At 34.7% G+C, this 27,468-nt stretch overlaps 1 protein-coding gene across 3 annotated transcripts in view; it reads right to left on the bottom strand.

Moving 5' to 3' along the window:
- Positions 1-27,468, bottom strand: part of LOC143258602 (uncharacterized) — a 206,216-nt gene that overhangs the window by 136,241 nt on the left and 42,507 nt on the right. For all 3 annotated transcript variants that reach the window (XM_076517802.1, XM_076517801.1, XM_076517803.1), the window contains exon 2: positions 21,255-21,445. In XM_076517802.1, coding sequence (XP_076373917.1) covers positions 21,255-21,445 — 191 coding nt within the window. The remainder of the gene's footprint in view (positions 1-21,254; positions 21,446-27,468) is intronic.

The following is a 27,468-nucleotide window of genomic DNA, read 5'->3' as shown; positions in this document are numbered from 1 at the left end:
TTTTGTGAACTAAGTAGGTTTAACATCAAGCTTTCACTAACAAATTAATACTTTAAAAAAATGTATAGCATTTTTCATGTTTATCGTAACGGCGGGAAAGACACTAATATTCTTCTTGATTTACAATACGTTTTTCTTATCGTTCGAAAAAGAAAACGATTGATTAACTTTAAACAGCGCTGTCGAACGTGTTGATTGTGACGTCACATCGTCTACGTCTGAAATGAAGGCAAAAATCTGTATTTCATTGAGTATTTCATCTATATATGGATCATTAAATACCATTAAACAGCTGTCTGGAATACGAAACACGACATGCTGAACACCTGCTGAACACTTGGATTGTGTTTCCGAGAAACTTAAAACAAGCCGTAAAAAGTATATGTCACAACGTTACTCGAGAATTGTTTAGCTTACATGTACATTTTTTAAAAATCTGTTTGATAAAAGTCAGAAGTGGCGTCAACTAAGCTAGGGAAGCTGTTACACGTTTTATAACTTTTAGTATCGCTAATTTTAGCAGTGTTAATTGTATTGATTATAAAAACAACAAATAAAAGATACATTTGGTATTCCCGAACTAAAGTAAAGCATTTCTATTCAGTCACAAGTGAATATATTATATTACAGGTAGAGACTCTACTTCCTGAAAAAGAATTCCGCATAGCAAATTTTTAGTATTGGTGTTCGTTTTGATAAACATTACAAAGACTATAGAAGTTGAAGATATTTTCTGTGTTAAACATCATCTTGTAATGGCGATCCTATAGTGGTCTGGGATATTAGTGGTCATATTGTAGTGGTCTCGGATGTTAGTGGTATGCGATGCTTTTGGTCATCCTGGAGTGTTTTTGGATATTAATGATCATCTTGTAGTTGTCTTGGATGTTACTGGTCGTCTTGTAGTGGTCTCGGATGTTAAAGGTCATCTTGTTGTGGTTTGAGATAGTAGTGGTCGTTTTATAGCGTAGCCTTGGATATTAATGGTCTGGAACATTAGTATAAGAAGTAACCCAAACTTACATTTATTTAATCTACTACAAGTTTTTGAATTCCGACCCACGGGGGCCCGGCATGGCCAGGAGGTTAAGGCACTCGACTCGTAATCCGAGGGTCGCGGGTTCGAATCCCCGTCACATCAAACATGCTCGCCCTCTCAGCCGTGGGGGCGTTATAATTTGACGGCCAATCCCACTATTCGTTGGTAAAAGAGTAGCCCAAGAGTTGGCGGTGGGTGGTGATGACTAGCTGCCTTCCTCTAGTCTTACACTGCTAAATTAGAGACGTCTAGCCCAGATAGCCCTCGTGTAGTTTGCGCGAAATTCAAAACAAACCGATCCGAGGGAAAAGGAGATACAATGAAATCCATAGTTGTCTGCAGATCGTGCATACGATAATTAATGTCTTACCAAGGTTTATTAACCAAAGCATATATATTTATCTTAAGTACTGAAATATCTTGCTTTCTTTTATTCAACAGCCAAGATTTAAATAGATTCTGTATTTTCATCGAATAACGTGGCTTAGAAGCCGTAGTATTTACAAAAAAAAAGATTTCAGTGTTTGCCATTTTATTATATAATACCTCGTTTTTTTTAAACAAATAATTGCATTCTTTGTTCTTTACATGTTGCTGTGTTTCCCATGGTGTACTATTCCTCAAACAAATAATTGTGTTTTTAATGTTGGCGTATATCGTTTTTAATAACAACACTTTTTGTATTTTTAAGATTGCAACGTATTGTCCTGAGCGTCCCGTTTTTAATTAACATAAGCTTTATTGTGGTCCATGGTAGAACATCTTTCATAACTGTAAGCTACACTGCTCCTCAGTATGTACTATTGTTCATAAAAAACTTGCATTATTTCACACGGAGCAGTATTCATAAGCTTGTTTTGTTTTTCTCCGTTGAACATCGGCTTTCTTAATCACGTGTTTACGCTGTTTAAACTCACAAGTTTCAATATTTCCTAAAATGTAAACAACCCCTTATTGACTCAGATTACTTTATCTAGGATAACCGAAAGTGTTACCGTTTTTAATAAAATGTATTCGCCTTTAGAACTGTAAATTATAGTATTAAGTGATAACTAAACGTTGTACTGCTTTCCATATAACGTTGTCTCGCTCAGAGTCGCATATTAAATGCTCTGTGATAACCAAAAGTTTGCTGTTTTTCACGTAATTTATTCTTTTTCAGAGCTGTAAATCACAACGTCCCGTGATACCTCAACGTATCACCATTTTAATATAATGTATCCTCTTTCAGAACTGTAAATTACAACCTTGTGTAACAGTCAAGTGTTGCACTTCTTCTCATATAATGCATCCTTTTCAGAGCTGTAGAATGTTTTGTGATAATCGAAGTTGCACTGTTCTTAATAAAGTCTTTCAGAGTTTCAGGCTACACTGTTTTATAGGATACGGTATTTATAATATAATCAGATACTTAAATCGATATACCGTCTGTTTATAACCCTAAACCGCTTCACCCGTTCCTCTATAGTCTATACAATCCTAAATTTAAGTTCTTCTGTCATAATTTGCCAATTTTTTTCCCTTTTGTTATATTCTGTGACGACTGTTGAACTCATCCTTGCCCTATGTCGATAATGCTCAATCACAGTTTACAGTAAGTGATCAAAGGATTGTGAAAATTACCTGGCGTCATGCAAGGAACGGTAGCAATTTTCTGAAGTCATGCAAACCTGCGATTTCTTTCACCATGTGGAAAGTAAGCACGTGAGGATCTGTGTGCTGGTTAGTGAAGGAGACGCCCGAATCCTCCTAGTGACAAGCATTCCAAAATTAAAATTCATGAATGGGATAATTAACCTTTTCACAGCAAACACCCATTTAACTTTCCTTAACAAATGAACTATCTATAGTGATAGACGAATGTGAAAAAGATTAGGAAACGTGGCTCTACAAGGTGGAAAACGTTTTGACGCCCGCGTTTGAGAATTATTGTCAGCGCTGTAACTCTTTTACAAATCATAATCACTAACATTCAAAAGTAAACTAACATATCACGTTTAATCTTGTCGTTTTTTTATCATTCAACTTTTAGGTTCACCCGAAAAATTTCGTCACTTGGTAAACATTTACAATATATCTAATTTCACCGTTACTCTAAACCTATTTGCAACGAGTAGTCCTCCGCTGGTGCAGCGGCAAGTCTGCGGATTTACAATACTAAAATCGTGGGTTCGATTCTCCTCGGTGGACACAGCAGATCGCCCGATGTGGCTTTACTATAAAAAAAACACAGATGCAACTAGTAAAATAAAGAACAAAAATACCCGCAACTAGAGAAACCCAGAATTCCAGGGGTTCTTTTTTTTGTTCTCTAAAGTTTTATCTGGTATAATTTGTTGGGTAGTAAAGTAAATAATAAATAAGTATCCTCTTGAAACTAACTATGGTTACAGATACGTGATTAAACTTCACTATATTAAAATAGTACTAAGACTGACTTTCATCTGAAATCACGAATTGTTTCTTTAAAAAGCTGAAGTTATATAACAAGTGTTAGTTGTATGCACTTTACGTTATAGAGGTTTGATCTGACTGCATAAGCTCGTTAAAGTGAATCTGGTTTTGATTATTTGCCTTTTGGAAACCAAGTATTAAGCTGTTGAAATATATAGCGGGATATGGTTTTTACCTGCTTTTCATATCACATTTAAAATTTCTGCCAAATTTCATCAGTTGTACATGTTATGTTTAAACCTTGTTAGATTTTTTAAAAATCTGATTATACCACTTAATCATATCTTTGATACGTTTTCAGCTAGAAATATATATATATATATGGCGAGGTGGTTTAAGGCACTCGACTTGAGGGTCGTGGGTTCAAATACCCGTCACACTAAACATGCTCGCCCTTTCAGCCGTGGAGGCGTTATAATGTGACTGTCAATCCCACTATTCTTGGTAAAAGAGTAGCCCAAGAGTTAGCGGTGGATGGTGATGACTAGCTAGCTGTTTTCCTTCTAGTCTTACACTATTAAATTAGGGACGGCTAGCGCAGATAGCCCTCGAGTAGCTTTGCGTGAAATTCAAAACAAACCATGTAAGTACCAGTATTTAATTTCAGTCAACGATTAGAGTTGTGTGTACAAGTTCTATCTTTTCTTTTAAAAAACTGTTTAAAAAGTGCATGTTATAATCATGAAAAAACAAGTACCAAAAATATACAATGAAACTTCTTTATTGAAAGTTAATGAACAAAAATCTTACTTTGATTTAATCTAATCTAAAAGGTTCAAAAAGCGAGAAAGTTTAGGCTACAGAAATCTGATAAACACTGGTTTAATTTTAATTATAAATAAAAACTCACATTTTATATCACTAAGTACATACGACGCTTATAAACGATTCATATTTTCAAAAGTCGTAAATAGCTGTACAGCTTTTCTCTTTATTATACGTCATTCGTGTCCACAGGTAGACCACGTGCCTAGCTTATTAAATAGAGTACTTCGTCTCAGCGCTAACGATGGTTTCACTCTGATATTCATCCCTTCACCTTCTAAAAGCCACTGCACTAAGCTAAAAGCTAGATAGATCAACCATATACTTACTACACTGTAAATTACTTTCATGCGAAAGAGGGGGTGGGTTTGCTCCCCCTTCTGTTATATGAGTCATAGTCAAGATGTTGTTATTAGTAGGAACTATTAGATTCAATATCGATGTGTATATAGTCACAGCTGAAATTGTCATTAAATTCTGAATACTTTTTATTTTACCTTGTTTTCCTCCATTTTATTCGTTTGTTAGATCCTAGAAACTGATCCTATGATGTAAGATACACGCAAGTCAACCAGTTTTAATTTCGTCATTGCTCCCATGACAACGAGAAAACATACGTCTTTACGTTGATAGCAAATTTAATATTTATACGTGTTTCATCTCGTTTAAGGATTCTGAGAACTGGTGAGCCCATGGTGTAAATATTTTGTTGTAATTTTACGAAATATCAGCCTTCAGAATTTCATAGGTCACGCAGTGAAATGCCCTCCAGCAATTTCAGAAAGATACAAAACCGTGAGTGAGACCCCTTCGAGTTTGATATTTTTTAATGGAAACATATTTGTCCCTCTCATGGATGCATTAGGTAACATTTAGGTAACGAAACACGTTATTATTAGACATAAGCCTGACGTTTCTTCGGAACCTGCTGGAAAGAGAAATGAAGAGCATTACGTAAACGTAATATCAAATTTTGAGTACCGGCGTAATGTAATAGATTTCGGCACACGGTATAGATCCGTCTTGTCAAAGCGCATTTAGCAATCATACTTACAAACAAGTATCGATAAGAAAGAAATAGAATAAAAGTGGTAACTGCTTGTCAGCTGTAATTTCCCTTGCACGGGTTAAAAATACAGGCAAGTAGCGTACAGAAGCAAGACACTTAGCAACTACTTCAATATTTAATTTAACCTTATTTGACGAGTCTTTAAGTCAATACACATTAGATATGTACGCCTAACTACAATGTACGTTATGTTCATTCAGTCGATCAGTGATTCCTTTTACGATCAATCTATCGTTCAGCAGTTTCTTTTAAACTCATTTAAACGTTCGGTAATTTCTTTTTAGTTCACTTAATCGTTCAATATTTTTTGCACATTCATTTAGTCGTTCAGTGGTCCTTGTATCTTTATTCAGTCGTTCAATAGTTTCTGTACATTCACGTAGTCGTTCAGTGGTCCTTGTATCTTTATTCAATCGTTCAAAATTTCTTGTATATTCGTTTAATCGTTTATTTGTTTCTTGTACGTTCGTTCAACGATTGCATGTATGTCGTTACATGATCTCTTAACTATTTACTTGTACAGCTAAAACGAGAACTTATTTTTGCTGCTCGTAGCAGCAGGTGGAGCTATACTCTTGTCTTTCTCGAAATAAAGTATCTTAGAAATCAATCAATATAAAAAGTTTGAATTTTAAAACATGTAACCAGCAAAGATTATTTATTCCTCGAACACAAATTTCGATTTTTCGTCAACCAAGATCAAAAGAAGTGAACTACCAACTATCTCATCTGAAAAGTTCTCTGAGTCATCTGTAGGTGGTGTTTTGCACTTTGTCAGTCAATCATGCTGGAAATACAGACACATTCGTCTATAAACTGAATATACAAACTTCACAATAATTGGACACTTGTTTCGAGCATGATTCACATTTTAAGCAGTAATTGAACTGAAACTCTGTGATAGTTGACGTAAATTTTTAAATTATTAGGACAGAACATGGACTTTCTCACACTGTATACATATTGTGAAAACACTAGAAATTTCACATGGAACTCATGTTTTACGTATATAATTTTCATTCCTATTCTAATATTATTATTATCACCTATTAATAATAATGCTGAAAGTTCTAACATTTATCTAGTTTTGCATTTGAAAATACATTCCCGGTCCTTATCTCTAATCGAACTTCATTGTCTACATTAATAATTATTTCTTCGCTAATAAGATATCATAAACGCTAATGAAGAAGATATATATGTTTTTGCATCCGATGCCCTTGTCATTTTACGCATACCTTTCACGAGCTTGATTGTGAAGATATTTACGTATTAGTTCTATAGGTGCTGTGTTGAAAAACATTGAACTTAACAGTCCAATCACGTTCCAGATTCGAATATTAAAGTAGTAACGTTTAGAGAATACGCACCACTAACATAAATGATATTTATATTGAAGATTGTATTACTCAGAATTCTAAAAATGCACAATTTTTCATAATGAGATTGTTGAGTAAATAGTGTTTAACTTCATTCATCAGCTGGAAGCAGCACTGTGTGGTTTTCAATATGTATTTTTTTTACTTAGTTACTTTGTTAATTAACCAGTGCCTTCTACACATTATTTCCTTCAGTTTTACTCGTTTTATTGTAAATGATTCTTTACCCAATTCCAGCAGGAGTCTGCAGATGTACCTTGATGGTGTGTACTAGAACAACCAATAGAAACTTATGCTAATGTGAAGACGAACCTCCATCACTGCCCAAATGAACTGATATAATTATTTCCTAATTGGATCTTTTGGACAAATAGAAATACATGGAAGTATTGATAGATAAAATAACGGTCACCGTTTTCCGGTGTTGCAGTAAAAAAAAAGAATTTTGGTATTTAGCAAGGCTCCTAAATTATAGGTGTAAATGAAGCTAAATAAAACAAGGTTGTATTTGAGCTATTTATTAAAATAGCTTTTGAAACGCTTTACGCATAAAATACTAATATATCATATTTAATCTTTTTACTTGTCCCGGAAAATGAGGCAATGGTTGTTCGAATATTATGAGAACTTCCTGTTTTATCACAAAAATAAAATAAAATGAAATAAGTAAAACTCTTCAGTGTACATCTGCTGAGTTGTATATATTAGAGCACGAGTTTGTATAGTAATCTCACAATGTTAAAAGTTTGAGTTTACAACTACAAACTACATAAAAATAAAATAGAGGTAAAGCTTTGATGTGTATTTTTGAAGCTACGCCACTGAGAAAGACATTTATAACAGTTTTAATTATTTTTTTGTCTAGTGAATCAATATATGCTTTGAAGTTTATCAGATATAAAGTCGAAGCTTATATGGATGTATTGTGACCAGATCATCCTGATATTTACTACCAATATTTAATCTCCCAATGTGAAGCAAAGAATCCAACTGATAATACAGTCCCTAAGAACTAAATGTGACGCCGTTATTCAGTACTTTTTTATAATTTTAAGATTGTACCAAAAGTAAACAAATAGTTAATAATAACATTCTGTGGATACCCTGGTACATTCTACATTCGGTCACAGTCATATTATATCATGGAACTCATAGAAAGTTCTCATTTTGATCAGGTATCTCGAAGTAATTACTCTGTAAGGTCATAAGCAGTTAAATAAACCAGCAACCGTTGACCGTGCAAAATTATAGGTCCATACTACCAAGCGATTTCTACTAGCGGGAAGTTAAGCCAGAACTAATGATATATTTGGGAAATAGATTTGCGTATATCCTTTGTGCTAAATACACGTTTCTCGAGTTACGTGGACAAACCACGACTCGTCTTTTCCTTTAAGCCATTTTCTGGTTGAGACCTGTTATGGTCCCCAAAGGTGTAAGGTAACGTGCGTAATTAAAGCCACTTAAACGTATCATAACCTCTACACTGAAGATGAAGAGAGAAAATAAAATAATATTGGAATTTTTCATCTTTTATGTTAATGAGTTTTGTCACTCAAAACAGGTAGAGACTATCCACTGTTTAATATTTGCGAATGATATTTTTGGTTGCATATATATGTAACCAAACTTCAAAGTACTGACTTAAAATTACCATCTTACCAAGTTTTTTTTTATATAAAATCAAAATAATAGCATGGAGTGAAAACTTAAATATCAAATATCATTTCAGTTAATATATTTTCTTTTGGAAGAAATAAGTTAAGAGAAATTTTCCATAAATGAGGTTCAAATTAAGGGAACAATTAAACAATGAAATAACGTATTTTCTTCTCTGACAAAAAACAAACAAACTAGCAATTCTGTGGGTCACCTAGATTTGTATCAAAGATATTCTAGTTATAAAACGTAATTCACGAATCCCTATCTATTTATCAAACTTGTTTTAGACATTTAATGAAGTCTAAACAACTTTCATAACAATAATTGATACAATTTAATATATTGTTTTTATCTTTATTAATGTTAGCAAAATCTGCCGAATTAACATTTAAGTTTGATTCTGTGTTTGCTATAGTCTCTGGGCTTAACTATGTGTAAGGACTCTGGGGTTGTAGCTTACCTTCTCCCGGTCATCATCTGTCAAGTACGTTTTTACTTGAAGATCTGTCCTCAAGAAAGACCACGATACAGGTTGAGACAAGCAAAAAATCACAACACGTCGCTTGCTGTTACGCTCTGCCAGATTTATCGCGGCCTCGAATATGCAGAGGATCTTATCTGTATCTGCCAAATGACTTCTCAGCTTTCATAGGTGTCAAATAGTTTTTAAACCAAGCCAGGCATAAAGACAGTGTAGCGATTAATGCAGCTAGTGGGGTTTTTTGGCGGGTCATCGCCCCATGAAGAGCCACTTGAAAGCCTCCGACAGAGTAATGTGAGCCATAAGATTTGTTACCTGTGAAATCAACATGTCCAGTAGTTTTAAGTCGATATCCATCAGGGTTATGTGCTTTTTATCGATGTTTTGTACATGTCTGTGTCTCTTATAACTTTATGTAGTTGTAGTAAAAAGATGTGGAAGTCCATCAAGTGTCTGTGTTGTCCATTCAGTAGAAATTTATTTTTGTCCATCAGTGCTTTGTAAGCGCTCATCTCTGTTCTCTGTAAATCCATAAAGTTAATGCATTGTTCATAAGTGTTCTGTGTAAGTCAATTGAAAATTTTTGTAAATGTGGCAGAGCAATATGTTTGTTTTGGACATTCGCGCAAAGTTACACAAGACTTGCACTAGTCATATTCCATTTTGAACTAACAGAGCAGAAGAAAAGCAAATAATCAACAGCGTCCACCTCTATCGTTTAAGCCACTGTTGTTGAATAGTGACTTTGAATGTCACTCTTATAATAAGCCCTCATGCCCCCAGAATGTGGGGCGCGATTTTACTGTTGCTAGCGACAGGACACGAACCATGAACTGTTTCAGAGTCTACCTCGCTAAATATTAGTCACGTCTGGCACCAAAGCAATTTAAAGTCTGATTCTGTATATGTCCAGCTATTATACATATATAAGGATAAGCGCATAAAGCTGAAAAGAAGGTAATCAAGGTAATGTATTTCCTATCAATGCTTTGTAAAATTATATCAATATTATGTGCAAGTTTATGAAAGTTTTGACAATATATCAACTTTTGTGGAGGAATCCAAGTTTCAATCTGAAGATTAAACTCTCGTCAACAAACTCTAGGTAAATACAATGCTGGATCAGTGAAATAACGTACTACGTCAATAAACGCACTATTTCATACAGCTGAAATTGAATAACGCTCACAGAGTCATCAAAAAATAGAAAATCCCAAGTGGAGGCTATGGTACACATTTCGTGGCTATGTATACATTTTAACTGATTAAAAACGATTGATCATTGTCTATCGATCGAAGAAGATGAAAAATCTCAAACGCTCACTTTGTATGACACCACAATCTATAGAATCAGCTAGCCAACCATCAGAGAACTAAAATGAATCACTGCAAATTGCTGAGTGCAATCAAATCGGTTAAAAAGATAAAGTAATTAAGCTATTGTAATCTTCGTAATGCAAGGCTGTGTTCCGTAAACCCGACAAAATGTGTGACCGTGTTGACATAATAGCGTCTCCTTACATGTTTGCTATTATATTATCTACCGTATGTTTATTACTTGCATTTTATGGGTCTGTGATTTATCGAGTCCCAGGTTAACTAATTACGATCTTTATTAGAATTTCCGCAAATAATCGTTAGGGCAGAACCTCTGTTTGTTTGTTGAATTTCGCGCAAAGCTACTGGAAGATATTTGCTCTAACTATCTTTAATTTTAAAGTGATAGACTGGAGAAAAGATAACTAGTCAACATAATGAAATTTATTGCCGTATTATAATCCCCGTAGATGAAAATTCGAGTATTTTATACGACGGGTTTTGATCTCACAACTCGAAGATTACAAGTCAAATGTTCTAACTACCAGGTCACGCCAGTTCTGGATAAAACTTGTCGAATTGCTTGTCTAATTGGTCACACTGTTTTAATTTGCTGTAATTGACACTGAACATGTAAATGCACAAGTTATTAGAATTTCTTTCACACATCTTACTTTTGTCCCCAACTTAAATATTTGCTATTTCTACACCAGCTGCTTCTCTACTCTAAACTTTATGTCTTTATCTCTATCCCTTTATAATTAAAATTAGCTTTAAGTTAGAACCTCGTTCATTTCGTTCCAGAGCATTGGTTGTTGCCGAACTGTTTACCTATCAGATTATTCTAACTTTCACTTTAATATTATGCACTAGAGGTAATTTCCACATATGTTATTATCCAGGAAAATGATTGGTGCATCAATTTTTTGACCAATTGGCGTGATTCTGGCCAGTCTGGCTACTGAAACTCTTGATGCCCGGGAAATTATTGGGCTGCGTTTCTAAGATAATAAACAAGAGTCGCTAACACTTTTATTTCTAACTGATTCATCATAACAGAACGTATTCGTTTAAATCAAGTTCATCTAATGAGAGATTACAGTACGAGTGCTGTGACTATATGAAATGCACCGAGCCACTGTATCAACCTGGCTATATCATTACTGCTTTTCCAGAAGTACTAATTCCTTTTGATACAGGAAGTCACGCTGTTAAAACAATGGCATTTTAAGTTACAATGACGGATTGGTTTCTTTATATATTTCGTCACGACTCGGAGGTTTACAGTGAACATTACCGTAAAAACGGGGTTCGTAACGACGAGGTGCTCAGAGAATTGTTACAAGCTTATAATTTAGTCGATGATATATATATATATATGTATTTATACTTACACATACACAGAGCTTAATTTAAGAGTTAACTATCGTAAGGAAGAATGCATGTAAATGACAGTACTATATAGGAAGACTAGAAAATAGACGTATCCTTCCAAAGATTTTATCAAGTAGCAGAAGATCAGAATATTTGACCCCAAACGTTCCTCTCTATGTGTTTCCATTCTCTGAATGTATATGAATTTAAGCATTTGCCTTAGAGTCATAGACTAATCATCAGTTGTCACGTCACGAGGCCAACTCGTAGACGGCTGCCCATCTAACAACCACCTTAGTTATATATCTTATGTAAAATTAGCAATATGGAGACGCTAGGACTTGTAATTTGGGTGATAGAATTATTACTTATGTCAGTGCGACAGTGACAGATCGCTAAGCTGTCACTGCTTTAAACCGGCCAAATACAAATGGTTGGATGAATTTTGTACGCTTTCGCCACCCACTCTCGGCAGGCTGATAAACAGACGGATTATTGGAAGCACTGTAATTATCTCAGAAACCAGTCACGAGGTAATGCAGACAGCTGAGACCTCTAACACCTCGAGTTACCGCGAGGGGGCAGCGAAAGAATCGTCCACGAGAATGCGAATATTGGATTGTGCAAAGTTTATGTTTTAAAAAAGTATTATGTTTTTTAAAAAAATAATTAAATGTAATTTTGTGTCTTTGTTGAGAATAATGTGTAATTTAATGTTTCATTGTAATCTTTAGTAAAGCTTAATGTAATGCAGTAATAATAATTAATAATTGAGCAAAAATAATGTTTATGCATCGATATCAAGTACTAAAAATATGAAACTTTCATAAGTTATTTTCTATGTCAGTTAAACCAAAATTTATTTATTTTGAAATAGTTGTGCTTATCCGTTCAGTTGATTTTAGGTAATTTTAATTCTACTTATATCGCTTGATAATTTCTTAATGTTGCAAAGCATTCGACTCGCAATCCGAGAGTTGCGGGTTCGAATCCTCGTTACACCAAACATGCTCGCAATTTGAGCCCTGGGGGCGTTATAATGTGAAGGTCAATCCCACTATTTGTTGGAAAAAGAATAGTTCAAGGAGTGGTGGTGGTTAATGATGACTAACTGCCTTCCCTCTAGCCTTTCAGTGCTAAGTTAGGGGCGGCTAGCACAGAGAGCTCCCCTCGTATAACGTTGTACGAAATTCAAACCAATTATATTTTACTGATATTATACTTATAGTAGTCTTTAATTTAGAATTATTATAATAAAAAGTACCTCATATGTTAAAATTTATCGTGAGGATCAACTTTGTAATTCTGATAACATTCACACATAATTTCTGTTTTCATTGGTTATTTGGACGTATTACCAATCTATAAAGCGTAATATAGTGGTTACCCTTTGGTTTTTCATAGTAGTTTTACGTATATTGTTATGTAACATGTAAAGAAAACAGCTATGATTTCGATGACGCATTTTATTTCAATGCACCAGTAGTTTGCAAACTGACGTGGTGCTAAAACCCGAGCTTCGTACTTCCTCAGTAGACAATATACAGATAGTCCACAGAATAACTTTGCACTAAGAATACAATAACATCAGTTTTATTTTTAAATATTTATTTTTAATTTCAAACACCTCAACTAACAGCTATGAAGGCATTGAACAACTTAAGTCTAAAGGAATGTTGATTTTAAATAATAATATATTTTATTTGTCCTGATTCTAAAAATAATGTTTTCAAGATAGCATGCACAGTTAAACTAATACATATCCAACTCTGTACAAGTCATTTACGTTGGAATCTATAAATCCATGGTTCTGTCATTAGCTTACCACGACCACTTACTGGATGACCGTGTGAAAATGAAAGTATTTATTTATTTTTTTTCATCAACCATGGGCTACGCCTTTATGTGTATAAATAGCTGGAGATGTCCCGTCAATCAACTCTGCGCAAAAATACGAGTTGAGTCACTGCGCAAAGGCAGGGCCCGGTCTGGACACGCAACTTGAACAAATGAACGGATGACAAGAGAGAGAAGAAAGAGATACCCAGAGTCAACGAACGTCGTCATCTGCGCCGCCTCTCCTCCCAATCTCCGTCTCACAATACTCAGCCTCCGTCCCCTGAGGCTCTCTACTCGGAGTATGACAGAGAACACGATCACGCCATTAGCTGAGCTGGGATTTAAGCTCAGATTCCATTTTCAACAAATGAAACGTATCTTTCCAGAGTTTCCGCCATTTTGGATAGTTATTTAGTTGCAAAATCTACAGTAACGAAATGATTATTTTTTTTAATTTCACGCAAAGCTACTCCAGGGCTATCTGCGCTAGCCGTCCCTAATTTAGCAGTGTAAGACTAGAGGGAAGGCAGCTAGTCATCACCACCCACCACCAACTCTTGGGCTACTCTTTTACCAACGAATAGTGGGATTGACCGTCACATTATAACGCCCCCACGGCTGGAAGGGCGAGCATCTTTGGTGCGAATGGGATTCGAACGCCTTAACCCACCTGGCCATGCCGGGCAGTAACGAAAGGACAAAATTAAAGGCGGTCATGAAAGGTATCTTGAAAATTAAACCAAATGTTACCAACCTTAATGAAAAATCGTTACGAAGTTTTTCAATAGACGATGATCGTCGGACTAGCTGCAATGTTTGAAAACTTTATAAAGTGTGTACGAAATGATGACTTTGGTGTTAAAGATATGTTTGTCATTCATAAAATTATCAGAAACATAGACCAAGAAGAAGTAATTTTTCTGCAACTGTACAGAAAGCACCTCATAATTTTTATATGATCTGAGTTGTATAAACTACCTGGTTTTAGACTGTTAAACCACTGAAGAAAAAACCTTTAAGATGAGTGAGATATAATGACTGGTAACCATATCTGTGGCTGACTTTCTGGTTTGTCGAAACTCAAAAGCAAAGAACATACCCATACCTGTGTTTCTGTCGTTGTTGTTACGTGCATTTGTTTATGATTTCTCCACAAAAACTATTGCAATGTTGGATTCTATTACATGATTCGAATGTATCTAGAATGGCTTCCCCGTGGCAAAAATAATAAAATACTACTAAATCTATCGTAATATTGTGTCTGATTGTGTTGAATGAATTACTGTGTAGAACTAACGACTACCGTCTTGACAACAGTAATAAAACACTACTAAATATATGCTGTATATCGAGAGTCAGACAAATAAACAAACTCACCACTTTCCCGTCTTAGCGTTCTCTTGCTATTTTTTACCTCTCTCGTGTCACGTGGGTGTTTTAATAAGCAGAACACTTGAAAAATATTTACGGATCACCAACTGGTCAAGTGACTCGGTTTTATAACTTTTTATTATTCCAGTGGACGAGCCATACTTTCATCTTTTTGCATCACACCCCTTCATTCTGTGTTGTTGTTTTATTACGAGTGTAACTTTATCAGTCTCTTGAAATTGCCCATAAACAGTATACCTCAAAATTATCGTGTGATCTACTGGAACGTTTTACAACATACAAGCATTAATTCGGTTAAATCTTGATTATAGTTCAATTTTACTCGCAACTTTTCAGCACTTTTTCAAACAATGTTTGTGTATCCTTTATCATGGTGTGTTTCATTTCATTGTAGACGGACTTTATTGTACAGGGTTACCCGAAATGAATATGCCAAAAAGAAAGTTAAATAACTTTTTCTTTATTTGAGATAACAATAAAATTCAAAACAAAATATCTTCTCAAGACTTGGAAGTTTTATTGAAGCTAATTATTATTGTTATTATTTATATTGTTTAATTAATTAATTGTATAATTAATTTATTAATTATGAATGTATTTTATTGCAGGTTTCGGAACTGACCCTGGTTTTGAGTAAAATTACACTATTGAAGAGCTCCCCAAAGTTCACCCCTCTGAACTTTTACCTTTGAGGGTTTTTGTAAACAAAACTCTACCATAACAAACCAATAGTTCTTTAGGAACAGAAGCTTTGTATCCTTGATAATGTCTTACCCATTCCTACAGCTTTGTTGGAAAACGTGTTCTGAGAATTCGAACACAGAATTAGATAGACTATAGCTAATGATGAAAGACATGTAGAAGTTTATTAATCAAAATAACTAAAATTTACAAGACTTTATAAGTCATTCGTTTTTTAATTTTGTTTTATATCAAATAATACAAATTTTATCCAACTTTATTTTTAGTACGTTTACTTTATTTTGGGACACCCTGCATAACTAGATGGAGAATCCGTCCGTTGGACCGGTGAAAAAAAACTCATTTGTAACAAAGGCTAGGAAATTGTGCTTATATTCTTTTCTTAATATAGTAAACATGAAAATTGCAATAAAATACATAAAGGTACTAATAATGAAAAGAAAGGCATAATATTTTCAAGAATTCGACCAATATGAAATCAGATGGGGGACCAGACCCTAATGTCATCCTGTATCAATGTGTAACGTCGGGTACTAATTCTCGAATAAATGTGGAAATGTATAAGGAACAGATGGCTGAAAGGTACGAACAAAGAGACAATCAAATCCATTGCAGGCCTGGTGCTCAGATCACGTTTCTCATGTATTTTTAAGAATTCAGTTGCACAACATTGAGCACATGTAGGCTTATTTATTATATTCAGTAGATGTGTGTACAGAAAAGTGTCCATTATAACATGAAAGATACTTTAACAGCGGTCTTTAATGGTAGAAGGAAAGTTAATGTCAATATTAGTGTAATCCATGAAAGACTGGTGAAAGAACGAACACTGTAGCGTGTAATATTAAAGTCGGCAAGGCTTTCTTGCTATTGTCGATGCTATAAAACCTTGTATTACCCTCTTAATTCTAGGAATATACATTTAAGAAAAACGTGAAGCATTACTGCTGAAAAACAAGCACGTGAACGAAGAACCATTACTGAGAAAACAATTTCGAAAAACGCCCGTTAGATAATAGGTAATAAAAATACTTTAGTTCTGTTAACCAATCATTCATTTCAATTCGATTTGCGGGTCGGCAGATCATGATTGTTTATGATTGTGAATCCTTGGTTCTAGAGAACCATATCTTACAGGATAGTTTCTGGGTCAAGACAGAAATCAAGGTGACTGAAGAAAATGCAACTTTATTTGAAAAAAAATGTTTTTTTTCTAATTTTTTTGTCCGAATATCCTTTATAGGTTGAAACGTATCCTAAAGCACAAGGTTAAAAGTCAATTTAAATGAAACAAACCTGTATATATTCGAAACAATTTTGTCTTTCATATTGGGTGGTGTTTGTGTCTCTTTGTTATTCTATTTACCATAATTACTATAAAAAACAGTATGGTACTTTATACTGATTATAATGGATGGAAATTATTTTAAAATATTATTATCGCAAATTGTTCAGAACCATCAAACTGCTTATAAGCACTTTCTTCTTATATATTTATAAAGAAGAACGAAACTGCTACCTTTGCTACAAACAAAATGCAAACATTTAATCTCTCACACAGAGTAAGTATCTTTGTGCGTAAGGAAGGAAATATAAGTTTGTTTGTTATCGAATTTCGCGCAAAGCTACACAAGGGACACCTGCGCTAGTCGTTTCTCATTAAACAGTGTAAGACTAAAGGTAAGGCAGCTAGTCATCGCCACCCACCACTAACTGTTGGGTTACTCTTTTACCAACGAATTAGTGGGATTGACCGTAACATTATAACGTTCCTACGGCTGAAATGGCGAGCATATTTGGTGCGACGGGAATCCGAACCCGCGAACATCGGATTACGAGTCGAATGCCTTAACCACCTGGTCATGCCGGACTAAGAAAGCAAAGATCTTGTAATATCGTTTGTTGCTATGTTGGCCTGGCATGGCCTAGCGCGTTAAGGGGTGCGCTTCGTAATCTGAGGGTCACGGGTTCGCGCCTGAATCGCGCCAAACATGCTCGCCCTCCCAGCCGTGGGGGCGTTAGAAAGTGACGGTCAATCCCACTTTTCGTTGGTAAAAGAGTAGCCCAAGAGTTGGCGGTGGGTGGTGATGACTAGCTGCCTTCCCTCTAGTCTTACACTGCTAAATTAGGGACGGCTAGCACAGATAGCCCTCGAGTAGCTTTGTGCGAAATTCCAAAAAACAAAAACAAAAAATTGTTGCTGTGACTGACCAAGATGATACAATTCATATTTGGTTTCACCACAGTTTAATTTCCACTTATGTTGTCGTATTGTTTTCATAATTAACTAAACAAAATAAAATGTATAAATACAATAACCAGTCATATTGTGGTTCTTTGTCCTTCAAACATCGATGTACGTAATGAATATATTATTAGTAGAAATGTTTTTATGTTTTTTTTGTTTTTTATTACAAACTAGAAGTAGAAAACACACAGTACTAGTATGGTAAATATACAGCAATTATCGCGGTATGCTTGATTGCTTATTTGGAATTAAGCACAAAGCTACACCATGGGCTATATTTGATCTACCCACCACGGTTATCGAAACCCGGTTTTTAAAGGCGTGAGCCCGCAGGCATGCCGCTGTGCCATTGGAAGGCTTGTTTACAGTTATTATAGAGTGGCGTTTCATGTCTTAGTGGGGCCCGGCATGGCCAAGTGTGTTAAGGCCTTCGAATCGTAATCCGACGGTCGCGGGTTCGAATCCCGGTCGTACAAAACATGCTCGCTCTTTCAGCCATGGGGGCGTTATAATGTTACGGTCAATCCATCCATTCGTTGGTAAAAGGGTAGCCCAAGAGTTGGCGGTGGGTGGTGATGACTAGCTGCCTTCCCTCTAGTCTTACACTGCTAAATTAGGGACAGCTAGCACAGATAATCCTCGAGTAGCTTTGTGCGAAATTCAAAAAAGAAAACAATGTCTTAGTGTATTTTGTTTTGTTTTTTCGAATTTCGCGCAAAACTACATGAGGGATACCTGCTCTAGCAGTTCCTCATTAAGCAGTGTATGTTTGTTTGTTTGTTTTTTGGAATTTCGCACAAAGCTACTCGAGGGCTATCTGTGCTAGCCGTCCCTAATTTAGCAGTGTAAGACTAGAGGGAAGGCAGCTAGTCATCACCACCCACCGCCAACTCTTGGGCTACTCTTTTACCAACGAATAGTGGGATTGACCGTCACATTATACACCCCCACGGCTGGGAGGGCGAGCATGTTTTAGCGCGACGCGGGCACGAACCCGCGACCCTCGGATTACGAGTCGCACGCCTTACGCGCTCGGCCATGCCGGGCCCTTAAGCAGTGTAAGACTAGAGGGCAGGCAGCTAGCCATCACCATCTCTTAGGCTACTCTTTTACCAACGTATAGTGGAATTGACTGTCACATTATAACGCCCCCACGGCTGACAGGAAATCCGAACTTTGTCTTAAGACAGTAAACGTATTGTTTTCAGTTTAAATAAAATTTGTTATTTATTACAAGGGCTGACGATAAATGCTACTACTTCACCAGTATCAAAAAGTATCCGTATGTTTATAATTACATTAAACAACATTTTTAGTGTCTACCTATACCAGTTAAACTCTGATTAGAATTAACAATTGTTTCAAAGGATGTAAAAAAATAACAACAACATAGCTTTCAAAAAGATACAACTTATCAGTTGTCAACTGTAGCTGATTTAACGATAGAATATTTTTCACATTGTTAATTTCGTGATTTTTTGTAATTAATTATTTTTGAAAGTGAAAAATAGAATTATATATACTAAACATAAGTAAAACATCTTATTTTGAGATTTTAAAACTAAATATGCAGTGCGGCAAAAAGTGAGTAACACGTTTGTAAAACCAAAATACGAGTATAGTGAACCTTGTTTCTTATAACATTATCACAGAAGTGACCTCAATAATAAGTATGCATACGATTATTTAGCCTGTTTCTAAATTTGATAATTTGCATGATTAAACTGTCACTACGTTGTGTATTTATAATTCTTATTACTTCTTGAAACTATTGCATTATTCGTTGTTTCAGGTTGTGCACTTTAACCCGTAATATCTGATTATTGCATTGAATTCTACGTCGTGAGTAATGTTGCCAAGAATGATATTAACTTGATAAAGACAGAGAGGATGCAACGTGTTAAACCTCTCATCAATTCACACTCATATTAATCGATTCCTTAAACCAGATCTCAACTATACAACCGGCACATGCTTTAAACGTCAATTATAGTTACGTGCTGGCTTGCTGGTGAGATGACTGTGGTTTGTAATTTAATCGTTCTAGAAGTTTCTTGTTTGAAACACTCAAAAGCCTTATGATGAGAACGAAGAAATTACGAATAGGGGGTCAGAAAATCATAATAAGATTATACACTAAAGCACCTTTTTTTTTCGTTATATTTTAATAAACTTTTGAAAAATTCAGACGCGTTACTAGGGGGAGGTTTACAAACAAATCTCGTTTTGGACCAGAAACAAATATTAGTTGCACCAGCCTTTACATGTACTTGTAGCATAAGTGCATAATCATTAACGTTACCTAACGTGTTGAAATACATTGAAAGGACAATAGCCAGTCCAGAGTGAATGACCAAATGATAATCTGACGAAGCAAGTGCTATTATTTAAATACACGCTCTGCCCAGGTAAATTTTTCATGATTTAATTTTCGTTAGTTTAACTAAATACTCATCAAACCTTTCACACCTTAGCCAGTTCGATATGGTGCTTAATTCATATTACAGTATATCTACCGCATAACATGAAATAAAGTGCGAATGGATTTACTTACCTATAACTGTTATGTGCACATCAGTTTCAGTTAAGTAATGTATAGATAGGATCAAGTTTATGTTTAATACTTATATGAATACTTATTTTAACACAACTTGCTTATCATGGAGTTTTCGTTATAACAAGCGCAGTTTTACGTGCGCGCGAAACAAAACAAAATAGAACGAATACCCTCATCCTCAAGAAAGTTTTGCTGACGCCCATGTAAATATAATGTGTTTCAAAACGTCGTCCCTTATTTTAAACTGGGTTTCAATGACACTGTGATGATCAATCGGGTTACAATAATTTCAGTTCCTCAAACACAAAAATCTATGTTAACCATCAGGGACCCGCAAAATATTAATGGTCAAATTATCTCTATTGCAAAGGTTTTTTCCTTTTAAGTTCAAGTTTTCTAGAATAATACCAAATAATTTTTATCGCAGACATTGAAATCTGTATGTCTACTTGTCTTAGGCCTAACATTAGTCAAACCTATATTAAGTACGGCCTATATTCGAAAAAATATCCGGCGTTCATTTTTTGCTTTAGTTTTTTAGTTAAGGTTAAAGTTTACCGTTCTTAATACTATCAATGAATAAACTTAGAATGTTACAGCTTAACGTTAGACTTTTTTAAAAAAAACTTGGATAACTTTTTAATATGATGTCATGCAAAATGGCTACTAAAGCATATTTACATCCTCCTTTTACTTACAACCGTTGAAATGAAATACATGCGCATGCGCATGTGCATTTATATAGTAAGGTACTCTGGAAATTTTCGGGACAGACAAAAACTGGGTGTTTGTTTAATAGATAACTGATAGGACTTTTTAAACACTAAACCAACGTCGATTGTTTCTCAGCAAGTTACATAAAGGCATTTTCTGCTATAGTTGTAATATTAAATATGTTCACATTGTTACGGTGCTATATATACATATATAATGATTTAAACTTAGGTGTTTATTCACTTGAAGCAAAAGCACTCACCTTGGAAGTAACTCTTCGTGCGTAAGTAGCTAACACTGAGTCGAAGTATTGAAAGTTTGTCCAGTTTAGACAACACGTTCTGTTCAAAGGGAAGTAAACTTGCAATATTTTCTAACTCGGCATTAAGTCGTTCTCTGTGTCTTTTGCTGGGGTTTGACTTGGCCTGCCCGTCCTTAGGTAGTACTCGAACACTAAAAAAATGTAAAGAAATACGATAGATATTTATGTACAGTTTCAAACAATGGAATGAGTGTATTTTAAAAGTTAAACCTCCATCTCTAAAAGTGTATAAATGTATGAATGAACTGGAATATTTAACCAACACTTAATGGACTTCCTCCAAGGTTTCAGTATAATCGTCCCTCGTCTATAACTACTGACCAGAGAGAAGGCAAGCCATCCTACAACACTAGTAGTCAATTCCGAATAATGAGATTGACTGTCACTTTTATTATGCACCCGTACATGAAATGTGGAGCCTATTTAGGTCACAACTCGATTTCAGTAACATATTAGGATAGGTAATTATAAAAAATGGTCAAACTGAAAACACTGACTGAAATTGTATACAAAATGTGTAGCTAGTAGAATGGTTTATATAACAATTAAAATATTTAAAGATCGATACATTTTATAAGGTTTCTAGATATTAGTATGATATAATCCTTTGAATCTACGATAAAAATATATATATTTATAAAAAATTAAATTCCCGTGGTGGACGTATGTGTATTTGCTCTAACAAACAAACAATTAAAAATGACACAGATACGATTCAATGAATGTAGTAGTAAAAACACTATTACGAAAAGAAGGTATTACATAATTTTCTTGAGGTTGCATTAAAATGACTATAAATCTGTATATTACGGTTACACAATGTTTGTTTGTTTTTTCAACCTGAAAGTAAGCTCTATGTAACACATGAGCTAAACGGTCAGGTTAAAAAACCCAAGATTCTGGGTACAGATATTCCTAGTTTTGAAATACTGCTCAGAAGAAGGGCAACCAACCAGCAGTATATGTAGTCCACACTGATTCTTTTAACTGAGGAGTGGAATTAGTAGCTACTTTTGTAATGTAACCACAGCTGAAAACTCAGGGTATTTTTGCAGCATTTGCGAACTCGAAACCTTGGACTTCAATTCTACAGTTTGGTAAGTTGACACTGTTCATACACAACAATTATATTAACAATTAAAGGAAAGATAATATAACAATTACTTTCTGAAAGTGTTAAGAATAAGTTAATGAAAAATAAGTCAACGTAAATAACACTCTGCATCTACCGGAAAAATATTATGATAAATAGAAGGCTTTTCGTATTTATATTCGAATTAACAGCTTATAATGTAATTAAAGCATGCTCAAATTATATGGATATATTGGAAGAAATAATAATTTGATATTTTTTGATTGAAATGTTTATACTGTGGTATATATATATATATGTATATATTTTAGGTATATCTTTAAGTAATTTATTTTCGTATGATCTAAGAATAAAAATAGTTTACTCTTTATAAATAGAAGCAAAGTTGAAAGACGAAATGTGTCGTGTCTCAAGTCTTAATATACTGTAATGAGTATTTATAAGTAATATATATATTATTTAAGAACAAATAAACTCAGAAGTTTCCATTCGTTGATGCACATACAAGAAATTTCAATAAAGATCGAGATAAAAAAACATACCATTAATAATGCGAACTTTGTTCGTTAATTTTAAATCTAAGAAACAAACGAAAGCAGCGGCCCGGATAGCCAGGTGGTTAAGGCACTCAACTCGTAATCTGAGGGTCGTGAGTTCGAATCCCCCTCACACCAAACATGCTCGTCCATTCAGCAATGGGGGCGTTATAATGTGACGGTCAATCTCACAATTCGTTGGTAAAATAGTAGTCCAAAGTTGGCGGTGGGTGGTGGTGACTAGCTGCCTACCCTTACAGTGATAAATTAGGGACAGCTAGCGCAGATAGCCTTCGAGTAGCTTTGTGCGAAATTCAAAACAAACCAAACCAAACGGAAACCAAGGATATATTATTGCCATAAAGAACTTTAAGTATACGATAAACGATACATAAACCAGCATAACATTATAAGTACTAAATATTCAGTATTATTTCACGTAGAAAAACACTTGAAGTACTACATTTAAATCATGTCCTACTTCTGCAACGCTATAACCAAACAAAAAAAAAAACCCTAAAGTATTTCGTATGTAATACAACAGAATATCTAATACCAGTTAGTTATCAATTAGAAACAGAATGCCTGGTGTTATAAACAAAAGAAAATTATACTATTAGTATTTCGAGCACTTCCTATCGTCGAAATGTTAAAAAACCTATTTCTAGTGTTACCTGACTCGATGTATCATATATTACATTAAAACTATTACTTACTAGCAAAAAAAAAAAAAATTACTTAATACGTGCCAAATATCAATTAATAAAAGTGTACTTCGATTATTACATCCATATATCATCGACATATAAGGTATTATAGATACACACCAACTAATATCCACCAGCAAGGTATTTAAGCCACTTTACAGAGGTTAAAAACGTTATATTAAAACGATTCTAAAGACTCATTACTTTGTTTCAGGCCCCGCCCCTTGTCAGATCATGCTCCATCTGACAACCGTGCAACTTGAAAATAGTCTTGCAGAGCAGTTTAAATTGCAAAAGATTCCATCGTAAAGCTGTCATGTTCAAAGCTCACGTCTCCTCCTTATTTCTTTCCATAATCCGTCAAGTTTACCAAAACATGAATTACCAGTCTTCGTTTGAATACTCCAAACACACAAAAATCTGTAAGTGCCAAGTCCGATGATTATATTGCGTACTCTTTTCTGAAATAGATAAAGTGATTTTGCTACTGACTTTCGTGTTCATGATATTTCACCTGTTACGAGCTAATATGTTATAGGCATCTTTCTCGATGGTCCTACCCAAGTTGAATCATGTTTCTTTATTTGCCAATGTTATTAAGTACGAGGTATATTTCTGTCTTGGAAATTATAAATCCTCAATCTAAATATATCTTTATGTTGTACGTGTATACATATATATATAACTTTTGTTGCAAAGGATTATGATACACTTTTTCCAAAACTACAGTGATATCACTCTGCCTACTTACGTAACGCTAAACAACGTCAAAATGTAATTCTGATAGATTCCGTTCCACCAGAAAATTATATAGGCTGTAGCTATCACGTGGTTTCCTGATTTACTTCTCCAATATCGCTTTAATATAACGTACTAAAACCTCTGTATAACAAGTTTTATCAGAATAATAATTCATGCATAATTTATACTGCCAGCTAGGTGTCAAAAGTTTTTTATGCATCAAAACAGAATTACCAAGAAACCAGTGTAACTAGTATAAACAATTTTATTATAATGTTATACTACAACACAATATAGTCTGGAGACGAAAGTTAAGTTCATTAACATGTTAAAACACAAATACAGCTTCTGACAACTGTATCTATATGCGAGTCATTTTCCAAAAGAAAAGAAAAAATTGTACGGGTATATTAATTAGTACATGTAATAAAGAACAAGAGACACAGTATGCTTAATCTCATGGATGACATTGCTAGCTAAATAATATAACATATACAATAATACTAAAAACTCCCAACAGGAAAATGCCACAGCCATTGTTTTATATCCAGCAAATTGTTAGTTTGAACTATTTTTTTAGAATTAACTTTTGCACAAGCGTGACCTAGTGGTCAGCGTCTCCTAGCGTTAATCCGAGGATTTAAAGTTACCGTTCCATTGGGGTAAGAAAGCTCTCCGCTCCGTACTTTGAGACAAAGGGTGCACTATAATATTAATGGTCAAATTCCATTATTCATTCAAACGAGAGCAGCGTAAGAGCTGGCAGTGGGTGTTATTAGCTATCAGGAATTTTTTTTTATAGTATATTATTTAAAAATTAGGGATAACTATGCGCAGATAGGTCCTTGTGTAGTTTTCAACACAATTCTTAAAATAAAACATTTATTTACGAAACAATTGACTTTTGAAAGAAAACGAACCTTTCATTATTAGATTGTGAAAACTTCCAATAAACAAAGTATGTAACCCACAAATGATGAACGTTCCAAAGTGTTTCACGAAATATATTTTTATGTTATCAAATATACGATATTTATATACATGAATGAAGATATTATAGATTTGCAAGGCACTCGGTATGAGATTAATAATGTATCTCTTATATTTGAACTTTCAGAAAGTTTTTATTCGAATTCCCTTTCAAGGAATGTGTTTTTCAACTTAAATAAATAATAAAAAAATACCAGGAGTACCAGAAAAGCATAAGACGGATTATTCGAGTAATCAACGCCACTGACTTATACCAGACGGCGCCGTTGGTCGACTTTCCCACAGAGTTAGCCTAGCCGGGTCTACTTGGTCATAGAGTAAAAGAGAGAAGTCAAGCTGGTGAGTTCCCATGGTTAGAGAGGTAGTAGCTACCAAAATAAAATCATCAACCTGAAACGGTGGAAATATTGAGATGCACCGCAATCAATGGTTGCATTGAGTTGATATCCGTATAGAGGCTGACCCCAATTTATCTTGCATAGCGTGCACTTGTGGGCCAAATACCATGCTGCAGTCAGCACAGCAGTGCTTAGAGATAGAATGTGAATACATTTCGAAAATTTCTTCTTTTCTTTAATAGTAGTTGAACTGGAGAAATAAAAAAGGAAGAAAAATACATTACTGGAAAGATTAACAAAACAAGAACCACATGTACATGCTCATATTCCTAAATGATTATGCACTAGTGTAGGGAATAATAAAACTGAGAAGTTTAATAGAGAAATATCTGTTCTGATATCGTGACATCGCTACACGTGGAATATCATTGAGTAATAAGACGGATAAAAATAAGAAAATTCATAATGAAGTTTATATGGATATCTATCTGTCTGTCTACTATCATGTCAGGAGTGAAAGGCTCTAATTGTATCATCAAAGTTGTTTTAAGTCCTAAATAAAAGTTCTACTGTTTTTGTTTTATCAAGATATATTTTGTTTAATTATTTATATTACTTTATTTGTTTGTGTATTTTTGTATAAGCTCAAAGTTGCACAATGAGATAATGGTGTCATGCCAACAGCAGGGATAGAACCCCGGAGTTAAGCATCATAATCCCTCGAGATTGTATTTTTGGCACTTTTATACCCTATGTAATAACAGAAATCTAAAAAGAATTGGACTTTTATGATTGTTAAATAATGTCAACATTTTTCTAACTAAACTACTTTTATAGTGCCGTACCTTATTCGAAACAGACTCAATAAAGCCTCAGTTTACGTTGGATGTCATAATTACTTAACCAAGTTTGTTAGCAATATAATTATCTGTTTTAGCTATTTTATGATATTTCAAGGATTTTTTGTTTTAGGTTTGATTTGGATTTTACCTAACTTTACACTTATGTTATTTCTCAGAAGAAATATAAGTTCATCTCCATTATCACTTGCAGATGACGAAAGGAGGAGACTCAAATCCACCTTTTCACGACGTCTCAAGAGATGTGTAGTGAATAAGTACATTATCTTTTCTAGGAGTGTGTTTGCGTTTTTCTTGCAGCAAAGCCACATCGGTCTATCTGCTGAGCCCACCAATGGGAATCGAACCCCTGATTTTAGCGTTGTAAATCCGGCTGCATACCGCTGTACTAGCAAGTGCACTTTTCTAGGACCACCTGATGTGAACAAAGATTTTTGGTTTGTTTTGTTTTTAATTTCGTGCAAAGCTACACGAGAGCTATATGCGCTAGCCGTCCCTAATTTAGCAGTATAAGACTAGTGGGAAGACACTTAGTCATAACCACCCACCGCCAACTCTTGAGCTACTCTTTTACCAACGAATAGTGGGATTGACCGTCACTTTATAACGCCTCCATGCCTGAAAGGGCGAACATTTTTGATGCGACTGGGATTCAAACTCGCGCTCCTCAGATTACGAGTCGAGTGCCTGAACCACCTGGCCATGCTGAGCCCTGAAAAACAGAGAAACAAATCCACTCTTACACAACCATCTGGACGGTTAGTTGTGAATGGCTAAATCCATCCTTCTGAATCTGTCTCCAGAAGATGAACATTGAAGGCAGAAATTCATGTTTCTATTTCGTTCTGCAAACAGTGTATGATAGATGTGCAATTCCATCTTTAAATAA

This window comes from Tachypleus tridentatus, chromosome 8, assembly GCF_004210375.1.
Source record: "Tachypleus tridentatus isolate NWPU-2018 chromosome 8, ASM421037v1, whole genome shotgun sequence".
Classification (NCBI taxonomy): domain Eukaryota; kingdom Metazoa; phylum Arthropoda; class Merostomata; order Xiphosura; family Limulidae; genus Tachypleus; species Tachypleus tridentatus.
This window is presented reverse-complemented; position numbering and strand designations above follow the sequence as displayed.